Source organism: Manis javanica, chromosome 8 (assembly GCF_040802235.1).
Source record: "Manis javanica isolate MJ-LG chromosome 8, MJ_LKY, whole genome shotgun sequence".
Classification (NCBI taxonomy): Eukaryota; Metazoa; Chordata; class Mammalia; order Pholidota; family Manidae; genus Manis; species Manis javanica.
In genome coordinates this window covers 73,144,422-73,161,314 of record NC_133163.1, presented here as the reverse complement: position 1 = coordinate 73,161,314, position 16,893 = coordinate 73,144,422, and the positions used below count along the sequence as shown (strand labels likewise).

The window sequence follows — 16,893 nt, the reverse complement described above, 5'->3', positions numbered from 1 at the left end:
CAAAAGACAAGATGCGCAGGGACACCAGGAAGGCAGATTTCAGAGTAAAATGTGTGCATTCTAAAAGCTCCCCAAGTGATGGTGACACAGCCTGCACAAACTGCCCGAAGCTGCTATAAACCAGCATTTGATGTGTCAGTCACACCTTATGAAGGGTCAGTTACAGCAGGATTTAAGCAAGGTGAGAGCATGGAGTGGAGAGGAGACTGCCCAAAGGATTGGGAGTGAGGTATAAATGAAGATCCATTTGCATTGGGCTGGCTCTGGCTATCCAAAATCATTTTATATTTCATTCTGGATTTTCAAAAACCAAACCAAAAGAAGGTCCATCTTTTGCCCCATTTTGTTAAAAAAGGACTGGTAGTGCATTTACATCTACAGAAAAAATGGAGGCTTGCCTTGTGGATGGGATGTGCTCTTTTTCCATGCCTCTTAAGTCTTCACATCTCTTCTGTTTGGACAGTGGTCCGCCTGAGGCACTGACCCTTGGAAATACTGTCATCTACCAAGCCGTGTGCAGAAGGGCAAGAAGGTGCCACACAGTGACTCCTGGGGCATCTAGGAGCACAGTGCACCCCTCTTCATGCCAGCTGTGCTCATGCCTATGTGAATGCGCCAGTGTGTGTCAGGCTACCTCCCAGGCTCACCCATGCCTGGGGAAGAGGCACGCAGAATGGGTACCAACAGGAAATAAGACTGAAATGTGTGTATTTCTGTTTGAAATTTATTTCTAGTGTTTGTCTCCCCCTTCTCTCTACTGCTGCCCTCAGTCTGCTTGTTGACGCAGGTGATGATTATGATGTCAAGAGTTTTTCTTGAGCATGTTCTTGTTGACAGCAAGGTGAAGGCACCAATTTTTAAATTTATTTTAAAACACCGTATTGATCCTCCCATAAGATTTGAGAGTTGGTTGTGGAATAATTGCTAAATAAGTTATATTATGGTAAGTTTCATAAATAAGAGTTATATTAAGAAAAATGGTCATCTTTGCAAAGCAATGGGTTTATAATTTGTTCTCGGGAAATTTTAAATGCATTAGCTTAAGGCTGGGTCCTCATCTAGCCAAACCCTCTATCCTTTCTTCTCTGAAAAGTGGAGACTGTGAAGTGGAGACCTTTAGCCTGCAGCCCTCCCAGGAAATATTTTATAGTCCTGCCTGCTTTACCAAGTGTCAATGCCAACCCAGAGAGGGCTGCTCTGCCACAGTCGTCACCTGTCACTTCTCTGAGAAACAAATGGGGCAATGAAGTAAGTTGCATTTGCTTTTCCATAAACACAGACTGACATAATTTAAACAAGTCTTCTTCCCATTTAATAGGGCATGAAACTAGTCTGCCAAACGAGGGCATGTGCTGTACGAAGTACTGGAGTTGAGCACATCACTAATATCACAGAAAGGTCACATTTAATTGGCATCATTGCTTTGCCCATGAGAAGAAAAGAGATAACTTAATTTGCTGGAGAGAAGCTCATTCATTGTCTCAGTAAAACTTAGCTCTTTTATTCTTTTTTCATGTGTCAAGTTTTTCCATCAGAAGATATGAAAGGAAACTTTATCGTAATGCTGATCCTGTTTCTTAGGTGTCATGTAGCACACAAGATCTTCCCAGGAGTATCAAGAGTGTGATGCTGCCTGCTGCTTGGTAGTGTTTTACAGATTTCACAAATAACTGAGAGAAACAAACTTTCAACACAGAGTTAAAGTATTTAATGACAAAATTAGAGTTTGCTGTACTAGTGAATCATAGAGCAGGTGTTACTTGTCTCTGAAGGAAACAAAAATCATATTTGACACCTTAGAGAACTTCTCAAGAATTGATAACTGTACAATAGACATCAGCAGTGTTACAATTCTAAAAATCAAAAGTGAAACCTATCTTTAATATCCCTTATTTAGGGCATTTGGTAAATATTTTACATAAACGCACAACCTTTGTTAGCCACCAAAGTAGGATTAAGAGAGATTTCACTGTAATTTTAAGTCTAACACATAATCTTAATTTTTTCAGAGCTTAAAAAGTGTTAACTACAGATCCTGTTACATTTTACAAATACATTCTTTAATATGAACATAAACCTGAATAACTGTATACTTCCCGTACACAGATATCTAATAATACTAGTGAAGGATACTACAGCTACATTCCATGAACAAGTGATAACACTGGGAAGTTTCTTTTTTTTAATGGGTTGTCGATACTATTTAAGAAGTCCTTCACAGGAATACAGTATCCCAAAAACTCATTGTGAAGTGCAGAAGGAAAATGGGCAGAAATCCAGTGTCTTCTAGCAAGCTCAACCAAATAAATTGGTCCCAAATAGGCTGAGTCATTTAGGCAATTTTCTCTAGGTTAGACTGTATTCATATTTCATGTTTTGTATTCATATATTGTATTGCAGCACCTTCTACAAAAGGATAGCAAAGAACTTCATGCGCGCATGTCATCACAAGGCTCCTCTGCAAGAGGTCAGGATGTCGAGGAAGGACAGAGATTGCTGTTCTGGCCTCCTTGTGTGGCAGAAGCCTGGGTGGGACTTGCACACAGTGAAGTCAAAGGGCATGGCCAGTCTGGAAGCAAATCAATAGAGGAAGCTATTAACAATTAAGATAGGCTTTCTTCTAATCCAAGCTATTGCCAAAAAAGACTTTAGTCTAAAAGGATAAACAGAGAGTGAGAGAAGAGGGTAACATGTGGAATACTTATGCAGAGTACTATCACAATTCTTCCAGGGAGGAAGAACCTCAAATTTCACAGTATGCTTATGACCTTATCCTTCACCACTGTAGATGGAGCTCCCCAAGCACTGGTACATAGTTGGCGACAAATTTTATTTTTGAGTTTGGCCAATTGTCAGGGAGTTTTAGATTTACACTTTTAATTATTTATGCCAACTATCTATCTCTTAAATTAGAATCCAGTTTGGGAAGATGAAAATCTCTGTGTGTATCTGTGTTTTCTGGTCTACAAAGAAAACCTATGTGGAGTGATATTTTGGGCTTCTCTTAGAAATTATAAATGCTCCTAATGGTACTTACCAGGTAATTTTCCTGCTTCTTTAAGCTTTTTAATACCAAAAGAAAGATACAAAATGTAACATATAGTAAACTTAAGATATTTTACCATATAAATTTTACAGAGAGTTTTTTCTTGGACTGTATCATCTCCCTAAGAGGATTTAGAAATTTGTCTCTGGCAAATTCCATCTCCCTTTTGACATGTACTGCCTGAGATAATGTTTTACCCTCCAGTAGCCCAGATTTCTGTCTCCCTAGGAATACGTTTATCAGGAGAACTTAAGGTATTTAAATCAGCATAAAAATCCCAAAGTCATCTTATGCTGCTATGTAAGAGGCTACAATACACGTGGACTCAGTTGGCTCAATGGGTAGGAACAGAAAGGGGTCCTGAAGATTCAGGCGGCTTACAAGTCAGTGCATTGCAGCGGGAGGCTGAGAATGTGTCTGTGACGGGGCAGCTGCCTCCCTGCTCACTGAAGACAAAGCATGGCTTTTTTGTTTAGCATTTTAACCCTCTCAGAAGCAAACCTCCCAGACAAGAAACTAAAGGCCATTTCCCAAGGCCAATTGTGAGAGCATTTCTAAAACAGGCAAGACTTTGTGAAAATAAAAGAAGGAACCATTTAAATGTAGTATCTTTTCACATTATCATTTTCACAGACTTTTATCTGGACAAATCAATTCTTGATAAAGATTCAAGCTCTTTTCAGTATCAGCTGCCCTCGTTTGGGACAATGGCAAGATAAAAATGTCCATGAATGCACAGAGGTTTCTTAAAATAGGCTTTTCCTTAGGTCTTTAATCTCAATTTTCTATCCTGTATATGATAATTCCAAATAATCAGTCTGGAAACAAGTAGCAGAAGTACTTAAACTGCAGTTCAGAGAAGAGATTTCTGTCTGTAATTCTGATTTGTTTTTTTTTGAATGCTGGTGATGGCTCATGCATGACTACATAAAAAGCAAATTGGAGACTACTGTTTGCCCTGATAAATCTAATTGTTTCCCATAATACAAACTTATATCTCAGGATATAGAATCTGAACCTTCAAATTAACAGTAGCTACGAGACTGAGAGAAATCAATCACTGCTGGACTTTAATTTCCATCTAGGAACAATCTGATGTTAACACATTAAAATGTCTTCCTACTTCAACTCTGGAAAAAAAACACATGTTGCCAGTTTAGACCCAGCTCAGTATATCATCTGGTCCAAATTTCATATTCAAACAAACCAACAAACAACAAAAAAACCCATAAAAAACAGGAAAACATACACACATACACACACAGCAGAAAAAAACAGAACAAAGATGCAGCTGAGGCTATTGCAGCATTTCTTAGCAAGATCATTAACGAAAGGTACAAACACAACATTTTTTCTTTCATATTAACATTTGAAAAGGAAAAACAAAAAACTGAAATGTCCACATGTTGGAAAAAGAGAAGCAAGCGGTGGTCCTGAATTCTTGTAAAACCTGCTCAACAAACTCTTCCATTTCTCTTCAGAGGGTCACCAGGACAGGCAGTTCTCTCAGCACTTGTGCTTCATGGCCAGCTAGGGAAAGAGAGGGATGACATAAGCGGGGCATTGTTAGCAGTGCGGAACATTCACTCTGCTGCTCCCTCCCCAGATCCATGAACAGAAGCAGCCCAAGATTCTTGCTGCGGCAAATCACCATACCATCCAGCAGCACCCAGCAAACGTACATTTTCCCAGAGCCCAGTGAGCATGGCCTTTGCTTCCTGTCCTTACAGGAGCTGTGCTGGCGTATGCATTTGAGGGAGTCAGGGCTATGGGGTGTCCTTCATGCGGCTGAAGTAGTTGGTGGAAAAGCCAGGGCGCAGGCAGAGCAAGGCACCTACCCTAGAACAGGTGGGAGGTCTCTGGGCTCCCAGGTTCCCAGTTATCCAGGAAAACCAACACTCCTCAAATGTAAGTATTTACTGACATCTCATCAAGTATTAAAAATCATCAACTGTAGAGAAACAACTGCACTAAGCCACTCAATGTCCAGCCTGGGCACTGACCAAATCCAAAGCACTGGATGGTTAAATTGGTTCTGACTCCAGCTGAACCACAGACAGGATCAGGATCCACTCCTTGATTTGCTACCCCTCCCACTGCTATTTGAGAAATGTGGTTTATAGAAATGTTAGATCCTTATTCTTGGGAACACCCAATACCACTGTATCATTTACTAGCCTCCCCCAAGCCTGCCAGAGCCTATGATGATATATTTAAGGAAATCTAAGCAGTTATAGGAAATAAAATTAAATCTGACTTTGTGTTTCTTAGCCAGATCCTTTCCAAAGGGGCCCATACAATGATGTGAACCGGGAGGCACAGCTGAGACTGCATTGTAATTCCTCTTGTGTCCAGAATCTGATATTAGGGATTAATCCCTAGGATTGAGACTGGGGGTTTGGGGCTGGGTTCTGCAATTTAGAATGTCTCTGAGCAAACAGCAGGTGATTCTCTCCAGGCAGTAACTTGTAGAAAGCTCTGTCATCTGCATTATGACTGGGTTCTTGGCCCTTGAAGAATTAGCAAGGGGCCATGCTCTGATTCTACACAGCAGTGCTGTGCATCCTCCTGGAAGACACCAATGATCTGTTTCTCCAGCATAACCCAGGGCAGTCTGACACTCCATTCCCCCTTCTTGATGTCTTCAACAAATAAGTTATAACCCTTGTGCTGCCATGTCAGCCAGGCCAGCTGCCAAAGCAGTAAACCCGGGTGGGGTCGGCATGTGATGGAGAGAGCACGACAATGTCCGTGATCCCTTAGTGTGCCCAGGCCGCTGTGCTACGTATTGGGGGCTTTGCCAAGAAGGGTGGAGGTGGCTAATAACTCCTGACCTTGAAGAATTTATAGTCCAGGAAAACCTGGTGAGTGGAAATGGCAGAACCAGGGCTCTCTCTCAGATCTGTCCCAGTCCCCAGCTACACTGAACCCCTCGGTTGTGTGGCCTCCACTTCTTGCTCTTTCTCTAGCTTTCATACACTATTTGGCAATGCAGACCATTCAAATCGACACAGAGCTGGTAAGTGTTGTGCATAATGAATACCAACTGTAAATATTTAATCAGTGCTGTTGTCCTGTTACTCACTGAACTGTTAACCGCCAGCTAATGGTCTTGAGTCAGTTCGCCCACAGTCATTAATCTTCAGCGGTGATGGCCTCACTGGGGGCCTGGTCGCTGTGACGGTGAGTCTGGAACAGTGCTGCGGGAGCCCCAGCCAGGTGGGGCCGCAGCCAGCTGAGCTTTGCAGAAATGCAGCTAGATCGGACATTTTGCTATTTGGGATATTTTTGTAGAAAGTGGCATCATTTTCTCATTTCCACACTACCTAGTTTTCAAAATTCCCCGGGAGCTGGGAGCTGTAGAACATGGAAGGCAGGGCGCTTTTGCTTCCCTGCTACAGACCTGCCATGTGACCCAAAGTGCTAAAGTCACAACTGCTCTATGCCTCAGTGTCCTCACATCTATAAATACCATCTCAACGCAAATGCTATGGATCAACTGAGATGTCAGAGCTCCTATATAGAAGAGGAGTTTAATGTCTCCTTTTCATATGTTTTATTTTTTTAATATCTCATGGAAAGCTTTCTCTTTCGAAGCTGTGTAGACCACTCCATCTAAATAACAACGATACTAATACATCATGACTCATACCAGGGGAATTCTTCAAGAGGCCTGGACTGGCCCAGAGACCCAGAGGAAGCAGATGACTGTAGTAGGGACAGAGGCAGTCATTCCCTGCTAGTGAGGGAAATGCCACTTACCACTCCCTCCCCCACAAACAGGAGCTTGTGCGAAAAGGCAGGCCACTGTCCCTTTCTGCGATAAATGTCACCTGAAGATGCCTCGGTGTCAGTGCCTGTCTGTCCCACTGGCTTGCGGCCTGGGCTGGGCATCAAAGTGCTGTGCACACAGCTGTAGGGTGCTTTTCGGGGTAGGGGAAAGTGAACAGATCTGTTCTGTGGCTGAGTTGCACTTTCCTCAGAACTGAAACTGTGCCAAGCCCACAGTTCAGGAAGGAACCACATTTCCTCAAGCCAGGCTGACTGGAGCTGGGGGGAATGGGGTGTAAGAGCAGTTTCCATCTGCTTCACAGGAGCAAAGCTCCATTTGCACCCACAGAGCTTGATGGCAGGGTCGCACAAAGGTGACCCACTTACTCATGTACCTGGGTCATTTCAAGAATCTGGGAAAAGTTAGAAAGCCTGGAATCCTTTTTCCTGCATTCTAGAAAGGTGTGCCATACCCTCAGGCTGGGGTTGCATGCCTTCAGTCAGCCAGAGAGTGTGGAAGAACTGTTGCCTGGAATTGTCTCTGCTCAGCGTGCAAGTATATGCACCGTGCCTTGACTTGTAAACACAGTCCACTCTCCGTGAACCAACACAGCCATGTTTGGGGAGGGGTTGTGGTGGTGTGGAAGGCCTGGGTTCTAGCCCTGAACTCTGCTTACCAGCAGGCCTGGCAGGGGCTTGGCCAGAGAAAGGGCATCTTCATGGCCAGCCCTCTTCAGTGGGTTCAGATGAGGAGTCCTAGTCCTCGGGAAAGCAGCCACACCTTATCTAAGGAGGTTGGTCTCTTCGTTAGGAATACTGCCAATGCTGGTGATTCATAAGGCACATCCCAGTTTTAGAAAACTGTGTCTGCCTTTGACACGGTCTCTCTCACACTCCCTCAGACTCACCAACAGACACTAGCAGCCCTGCCCCTTCCCCCTTAGAACACCTACCAAGGGGAAACCAAAATAAGGGCAGACTGCCCCCACCTTGTCCATTTCTGCTGAAAATATGTACCTGGCTGGCACCAACCTTCCCAGTGGTCAAAGCCATGGCCCTTTGCTGGAGGCCTAAATGAGCTCCTGTTTCTAGGGCTGCTCCATGTCTGGAAAGTATCAGCATTTAGCAGGAGGCCCTCGCACCCGACTTTGGAGGACACAAAATCTCCACCTCCAGTCCCTCCTACCCCTGGGTTGGGATCCTCAATCACTGTTCTCTACCCTGCCCAGTGCTCATTATGGAACTGAACAGGGCAGGCTCAGCAGAACTGTTTTTATGGAAATGATTATAATATTAATTTAGATTTATATGTACCAGGCACTATGATGATTTATTTGTAGGTGTGAATTTATTCAATTTTCTCAACACCCTAGGAATTAGGTACTGTTATTAGTTAGCCCAATTTGCTTGATGAGGAAATGGTGGCTTAGAGAAATTAAGCACTTGCCTAAGGTCACTGAGATGGTAAATTAAACACCAGATGTTAAGTACCACACCACCCTGCCTTCCCAACTACCCAGCAAACTCGGCTGCAGTTTCAGGGAAACGGGCAACCAGGGCCATCTGGTTAGGTTATCCAACTCAGTGTTTGCACAGCCTCCCCTGAGGGGCACGCCTAATGGACGACCCCCGGGTTTTGTCTACTTCACCTTAGGAAGAGCTATTACACAGACTTCCTTGGTAACCTGGTTCATGGTTTAGTCATTAACATAACCTCTTGTTTTAGCAGAATGTTATCAGTGTGCTGTTGAATGCTCTATCCTGTGTGGTTCAGACATGAAGGAGAATTGCCTGAATTACCTGCCTGCCCAGATGGAAGACAATTGAAAAATTATTCCTTAGCCTTCTCTTCCCCTCAGTCAACACTTTAAGTGTTTCTCCAGACGTCCACTGCCCATCACTCATTTGAATCACTCATGTTGTTGTTATAAATGAAGCTGGGGTCGGGGGTGGTAATTCTAGCATTTCCATCTCATCATTATTTCTGTATCATGAAAGCTGGAGGAGGGATGAAGGGATGAGGGGAACCTTAAATCTGAGCTCGCTCCCTCTACAAGGACCATAGCCAGCGGGGTGCTGGCCACCAGTCGGGTTGCCTGCCAGATCTGGCCAGTTCTCCTCCAGAGAGCCCTGACCGGCCCCTAGGCAGCAAGCGCAGCAAGACCCTGTCCAACAGAGAACTGATGACACAGCGAGACAGGTCTGCAGCGGGGATGCGGGAAGGGAAGGCAGGAAGCATCCGCTTGGATTGGGATCCACTGCTGGGCCAGCGTGAGCCTCTGGAGGGGCCAGCTTGGCTCAGCTGGGGAGGTTTTTCTAGTTACTTTTCAGGTTGTCCATTCTTGTTTCCTCAGAGGAAGTGGGCTTTTCTGTTAAAACAAACTAATTTTTTCCCCCAAAGGTCACCTGAAAAGCATATCTGAAGGGCCAGATCATGAGCCTGAGGTGCCAACAGTTATCAGCAGAAATTGTTTCTGGAAACCTAAATTTGAATCACCAGCCAGAAAAGAACTGCCCTTTGATCTGAAGCATAGGAACAGTAATAAATCCTCTTTATCACCTGACCAACAGGGCCTCTCTTTCCTTTGCTGTGTGACTGCCTCTAGTAGCTGGCTGACAATAAAAATTCCCCCTTGCCGCCCCAAAATGCGCCTTCTGAGCGAGTGGGTGTGCTGTGTTCACCCACGGTCACCTGGAAACACTCCTCTCTGCCTGTCTGGAGGCAGGTGGGAGATGAGCAGGCAGCTCCCAGAGTCAGTGCAGCCTCGGAGGCCCGAGGCCCGTTGAGGAGGCGAGAGGAGCTCTGAGGGACCAGAGTTTGCTTTTCATATGGTGGACAGATAAGAACTCAGGATGCTGGGCTCATGACTGGGAAGGGAGGGCAAGGAAAAGCAAGCATGAGCGGCTCAAAGCCCTCTTTCAAGCACTGGCCCAGAGAGGAGGGATATTCTTAGCCCTGACCCTCCCCCCACCCCCTTCCATCCTGTTCCCTGAAACTTGAGCCCTAAACTTCTGAGCAGAAACTAAAGATGGTCCCCACTGCCCAAAGATGCAAGGACAGAGACAGGAATAAAGACACCAGGAAGGAGAAACAGGTACAGGAAGAGATCTTTAACGGCTCTGGTACTTACTAAGTAGCAGATAGAAATTGTATAAAAGGGCCAATTTCTTTTATTTTGTATTTCTAGTCATGGGAAACACACTGAAATAAAGTCCTTGGCACTGAATTTCCCTGACAACCCAGAGCCAAGACCTCTGCCCTTTGGCAGGACCCACCTTGTGTGCAGTTTCCGCAAACTGCTGGGCGCTGTTTTTCATGTCCTCCGTCTTCTCCTCCGCCCGGCCTAACCGCTCCCCGCGCTCATTCAAGGCCTGGCTCGCTTTCTGGACGGCGCTGGTCACGCTGTCGGCCGCTGAATGGAGGATGCTGTTTCCTGAGGAAGCACAGCAAGAGCATCAGAAGCTGCCCAGCCGCTTTACAGGCACAGACCCCTGCCGGGTGCGAGCACCGTGCCCGAGTGAGGTGGCTCACTGTAGAAAGGTCTTGAGCGTCTAGGAAATGAGTCAATGTTTCTTCTGATTTGGTCCAACTGATGCCCTTGTAGAAAGAAAACCCACTGACTGCAGGACTTGGGCAAATGCTCAAGGCCCGTCTCACACCTCCATCGCTGCACAGCACCCATGTCCATTCCAGCAGCACTCGGTTTGGGGAGGCCCAAAGGACACGGTCCATCTGGATTTCAGACTTGGCTTAACAAAGGTAAAAGGGAATCCTGACAAGCTCATAGGTTTGGGCAGCTTAATGAGAGTATCTCGATCTTCTGTGCCTTTCCTCTTGACTGCGGTTTGGGTATGTAACCACCGGAGAACCAGGGGCACAAGATTTTCCCAGATACAATGCTTTGTATTCCTTTCTACTGTTCCCTCTACCCCTATATGTAAGCCATCGACCTCAAAACTCAGAGGAGATGGACTGGCTCCCAGCGTTGGATCCAATCCATGGCTTGGTTGGTTGGGCCACCTCACCTCTCATTTCTAGTGTATGAAATGTGGGGCCTCAGCACTGCACTTAGCCAGCAGGCAGAGAACAGCGACAGAAACCGGCCCTTGAAGAAACTTAGGACTCCCAGATTCAGCAGTGATGACGTGAGAAAGCTGAAATCCATCACATTTCAAAGGGTTATATCCCTGACAACCCATTTGCCAGGCCTGGAAAACAGAATTCAACAGTGAAGAACTGGCAGATGCATAACCCACTGAGAACTAGCAACTTTCAAAGTTATAACCAAAGGAAATTTATTGCTGCATTTTGTTACATTGAGTGAAAGATATTTAATGGCATTTTAATGTAACAGTTTTATGTCTTTTAATATGTTTATTACATCATTTAACTGTACTTGGGATAGATATATCTAACTACAGACAGCTTTTAATAGAAATGTAACTTCTACTGGTCTCAGCTGCAAAGGCTTGCTAATTTTTTCTCTGTAGGAACCATCTCTGGTTTGTAGAAAAGGATCTCAGACAAAGAAAGTACCTGGCCCAGAGGAAACATTTTGTAAATTGTTACGCATTTTTCTTCTGTAGAGGTAGATTTCAAGAGCTTTCACCATGTACTAAGGGGAGGAGAATGGGATTAACTTAGCATAACTCAGTTGCATCAAGTACTATGTGAGCCAAGGTAAATCAGCCCAGATTAATAGGTACCAGAGGAGAGGAGGCTCTGGAGAGACCTGGCTGAATAGAAGGTCTGGGTCTTCAGGACAAAGACAGCAGGAGAAATCCTGGTCCCTCCTTGCTTTCACACCATACTCATGACTATGATGATAGCCTATCACTACTGCCTAACATCTGAATTACATTTTGAAATCATAAAGCACCTTCACAAATATCTCATTTGGCTGCCCAAAAGTGCTACTGAGAAGACAGAGACTAGGTGAGGTTAAGTGGCTTGCCCAATATTGTATCACCAGGGAAGTGACATGGCAGCACTGGAAACTGGTTTCCAATGACTTTTCCTTATTCTTTACTTTCTTCTTTGCAGACAGTGTTGGTCGTGGGAGGCATTTGCTATGTCAGAATTGTGAGCAGACGAGCATAGATGGGGTTTGAAAGCTTATTTTCCAAGGTAACACCTGGCTGTTTCTGTACTCAGGGTGATGCTCTTGGTGAATGAAGAGTTATTGCCCATGCTGCACTGCCGTCAGGTGCTCTCAGGAAGGACGAGGCTGACCGGGTGGGATGGAGACACGGGGAAGGGCTGGAAGGTGCAGGGGCAGGGAGGGCACAAGGAAATTTCCCATTCCATTTCCTTCAACGTGTCCATGGCTGAGCCACCAGAGGCTGGGGAAAAGATGGGGCAGGGAATCTGTGACTTTGCAGCCAGGAATAGCTGCCTTTAACCAAAGAAATTTTACAATTGCTGTCATAGAATTAAGAACCAGGACTTCTCTTCTTTTTGCAATGGAATTGACCCTCATGATGTCCTCCAAATTAGACATATTTGTGTTTCTGGAGTGAACCAGCTATGTGTCAGCCATATAGCTGACATGACTTCTTTAAAGTTAATGTTGTATTGACATGTTAGGGAACACTGTATCCAGCTTTATATGATATGGTTTAAACAACAATCATTACAACTAAAAGAGAACCAAATGCTGTCTCCACTATTCAAAAATGATACTGCTGAGCACTATCGACAGAGAACCACCTTCAGTCATTTTCAGGCATGAGCATGAATGTGAACAAATCTCATTGCCTCAGTTGAAAGGACTTCTGTTTTCAATTCTCCCCATATTTCAGGCACAGTCAAGTCCAATCACCTTTATCAAACTTCAGGTCAATTCTGTTTTCTCCTTCCTCTCAACTCGGTAAGAACTGTCTGTATCTTTCTTGGACGCCTAGTGACAGCCACGGGCGATTCCTCTGCCTCATCTCTGCGCCGCACATGCCATGGCTTCCCAGCTGGATCATAAATTCCCTGAGGGCACCGTTTCACTCTGCTGACCTTTCCTAAATCTTGAGTCTTTCTCCTCTTGACATGGGTCTCCTGCCTGCTTGCTTTCTTCTCTCTGAGATCCTCTTGCTGGTGCTGTAATTCCAGCGCTCTGCACATTCTCTTTCTCATTCAGCAGACTCTCCCTGGGACAGTTTTACTCAGCTCATGGTTTTAAGGTCCAAAGTTTTATCTTTCCTCAGGTTGTGCTGCTGAGCTCCAGATCTATGTTTTCTTCCTGGTCAAACCCATGTGAGTGACCCAGTCATCTCGACTTCATATGTCTAAACCTGTCTCCATTAGCTTTCTCTTCACATTTGTTTTTCCTCTGGGGTCTTCTGCTCAGTGAATGGCCCACTATCTGCCCAGCCCCTTAATTCAGCGATCTGGGTCCAGTCCAGACTCTTCCCTCACTTTTACCCCCCAGAACCAGAGCTCATGCCTATCCAGCTTCTACCCTCCACCCTCTTTACCATCTTTGCTGTCTGTTGATCCAGTTCCTCTCGCTCTCAGAATTACAGCAACATTTTGTCTGTCTCCACACTTCACTGGCCCATCCTCCGCACTTGAGTAGTAAACCTTTTAAGAGGTTGATCTGTTACCACCTCCCCACTGCTTCCAAGATAAAATTGAGACTTCTGCCCTCTGTCTCTCTCAGAACCCCGTCCCTTTCCCCTCCTAGCCAGCATTCTCTAATCCCACGCTTTGCCCAGTTACCTAAATTCTCACAAATGTGTCATGTTTCTTTTACCTTTATGCCTCCATACTTGCTTCTCCCTCTGCCTGTAACCTCTTGAAATGCTTCCCGTCTCAGCCTTCCCACTCCAGACCCCTTTCCTAGGAAGACTTGCCATGTCCAGTCCACCCTCCACCCTGGCTGCCCTAGACACATGCATACTCTTGTATCTACTTCAAATGGTGCATTTATTTTCCTGGATTTGTAGTGTGGGTTCCTTGGGGGAAGAGACTGTGCTTGGCTCACTTCTTTATTCCCAACCCATAGCACACGGGAAATGTTGCCTTGGAGGCAGGAAGTACGTATCCTCCCTCTTATGCTTCTTTCATGACTTACCAGAGGGTTGGACACCTAACTGATGCTGTTACATGATCTAACTAGGTCCTGACATTCTAAATATGCCAAACAGCTAAAGGTTTAGTCTGTGCCTAATGAAGTTAACTATCTCATCTAAAGATTGTGCCAGGACTTCGAAAATTAAATTGACAACAAAATGCAAAAAGGGGAATGCTTTTGCTATAGTAAAAGTAAAAGGGGAGTTTATAAAAAAAATTTGTTGCTATAAGCCTTAAACAATTCACTGTAAGGTCTAAAAATAACAGAAGTCAAAGAGTTGAATAAATCCAATGCAAAAATAACAGTTGCCTTAGAACACCTTCTGTGTTCTAGGCACTTAACTAAAGTTTGCTCCTAGCAACCACCTATGTGATAGGCATCCATAATCCCATTTTTACAGATGGGAGCACTAATGTACAGAGAAAGGGTTCACAGTGTGCCAAGGATCACACAGTAATTGAATAGCTGAGCCAGGTTTGAATCCAGGAGCCCAGCTCCAGAGCCAGTTCTCTTACTTACTGTGCTATGCTGGCTCTCGTGGGAATTTTCTTGTACTGAGATTAATGACACAGCCTGCATTAACCATATAGAATAAAGACCTAATGTGTTTCTTAAAATTCTAGTATAAATTAAAACATCCTGTTATTACTGTAAGTCAAAAAAACTTATTGTAGAAAATTCAGAATACACATTACTATAAAAAGGCAATAATATCATGTAATATTCATTTACTTAGAGATAACCACAATTTACATTTATGGTACATTTTATTCTAGTAATTTTTCTGTATATACTTTTCTAAAAGAATGGGTGAGGTCATACTGTATATATTTATTTCTATGCCCTATTGTGGGTACCTTCCCATGTCCTGAAAAGTTCTTTGAAAATACTGTTTAGAATGGTTGCATAATACTATTGTAATCTATTCAGTTATTTCCCTTTTATATATTGGGTTGTGTTTTCAAAGGTTTTAGTTTTTAAAATGAGGCTGCAGTTATTTCCTGCATTGACACGTACACACAATCTTTGCTCACATCTGATAATTCCTAGAAATGAAACTGCTGATTCAAAGGACAATACATATTTTAGAGGCTCTTGATTGCATATTGAAAATTGCTTCCCTGAAAGATTCATTCAACCCTTAAAACTATTCATCTGAGTGCATACTCTGCACCAGGCACTGTTTGACACAGCGGAGAGAATGATTTTGAGGGAGTTATTTAACTTCTCTCATCTTCAATGTCCTTGTCTGTAAAATGAGGATTATGCCATCCACCTTATGTGGCCGTAGTGGAAGTGAAGATAAAGATGTATACAAAGCATTTATAGATGCTCAATGGATATCTGTCCCTCCATATCCCTAAGAGTATATCTGCTCTCTAGGAATTTTGGAAAAATGGAACAATCCCACCCAGTTCCATTGCACATTTTCTCTTTTCTCTTATCTTGGGTCTAAGTGTCTTGAAGCTCACAGAAAACACTTCTGACATATCTTCTTATACCTGCTCAGTGTGTTGCTCATACTCATTAAATCAAGGCATGCTTTGTAAATAGGATGCCTAACTCAAAAGTTGGGGTGCATCATATTATGCTAAGTCTGGAACTAAAATAGTCTCCTAAGGCAGGTAAAACAGTAATTCTCTCTAAGTAGACAGGAAGCATATTAATACTCAAATTTATTCAAGCAGTCTGAGAAAAGGCTGGCAACCACAGCAAATAAAGTCAACTACCTTTTGAATTACAGTCTCTGGAGAGTAGAGCAGAGACCAGTCTTACTTCATCGATGTTGCATTCACATCAGTTCCACTCGATATGTGCTTTTAAAAATATATGAAGTGATTGGAAGATTTTACTGAGATAAAGCTATAACTTGAGAGCAACTTTAGATAAAGCTGTAACATTGTATTCAATCACTGTTTGGAGACACAATTAAAAGGCATTTAAATGTACAGGAAAATGAGGGAAAATAAGGTATATTGAAAAGTGACAATAGAAGAGAAAGAAGAGGAGGAAAGATTTAAAAAAACCCACAAAACACTCCAACGGCTCAAATATCAACATAATTTAATTATATTGTCCTAAACTTCAGGTTGTATCTTGGTAATCAAAATTCCTAATTGCAGAGTTAGTAAAGAAGCAGTTTAAATAGAATTTTGAGCAGCTACTTCCTATATCAAATACATGTATAGATATTTCGAATGTAAAATACTTATTTTGCTTAGAAAAAAGCAGGAAAACTATCTAGGAAATAAATAATCAGTAAATATATGCTAGTCTATACTCTGTGCTGAGTAAATATGCTCATTCCAGAGCAATCTTTTAAAACTGAAATCTGGTAATAGTTTTGCTGGACCTACTTCTATTCTATAATCAATTTAACCACTTATGAATAACTTTACAAAAAGTCCCATTTACCCCAACTAACTTAAAGGAAAACCACTTATGGAAAAAAAAAATAATGGATTTGGATTCTAATGCAATAAACACAAAAACTGGCAGGGAAACCTATTATATTAAATCTGTTGTTAGGCCAGTAATGCAGTAACTGTGTTAAGAGTGTTGAATAATACTTTACTGTTTGAGTAAAAAATCCCTAGTCTATTATTATTTTTTGATTGATCAGATACCTGTTGATTATCTTTTATTTATATTGTGATTTTCCTAGTTCTTTGTCTGATGTGTGATTTCAATTGTATCCTAGTTTGAGTATTATATTATGGGATTCAACGTTTTATTTAAATATTTTTTCAGCAGGCAGTCACCTTGTTTAGGTTTCCCCTAGTCTATTCTTGTCTAGGTATTAATTTTTTAGCAAGTCTTTATTCATAGGTAGACATAAGGTACACTTAAGTCTGGTCCAGTATAAATGCATTCAAATTAATTTTTTTTTTTTTTGAATTTATTAATTTTCTTTTATTGTTTGTCTCTTTCCTGTTCTGTTGGTTTCTGCTCTTATCTTTATTATCTTCCTTCTAGTCACTGTATTTACTTTATTCTATTTCTAGCTTC

The 16,893-nt window shown here is 43.0% G+C and overlaps 1 protein-coding gene across 6 annotated transcripts in view; it reads right to left on the bottom strand.

The window, feature by feature from the left end:
- Nucleotides 1–1,685: 1,685 nt before the first annotated feature.
- The window catches only part of STXBP6 (syntaxin binding protein 6), a 261,191-nt gene continuing 245,983 nt past the window's right edge, over nt 1,686–16,893 (bottom strand). For all 6 annotated transcript variants that reach the window (XM_073211422.1, XM_073211423.1, XM_073211426.1 and 3 more), the window contains 2 exons: nt 10,094–10,251; nt 1,686–4,576 (listed from right to left, as the gene is read on the bottom strand). In XM_073211422.1, the coding sequence (XP_073067523.1) occupies nt 4,553–4,576; nt 10,094–10,251 (182 nt within the window). In that variant the 3' untranslated portion in view covers nt 1,686–4,552. The remainder of the gene's footprint in view (nt 4,577–10,093; nt 10,252–16,893) is intronic.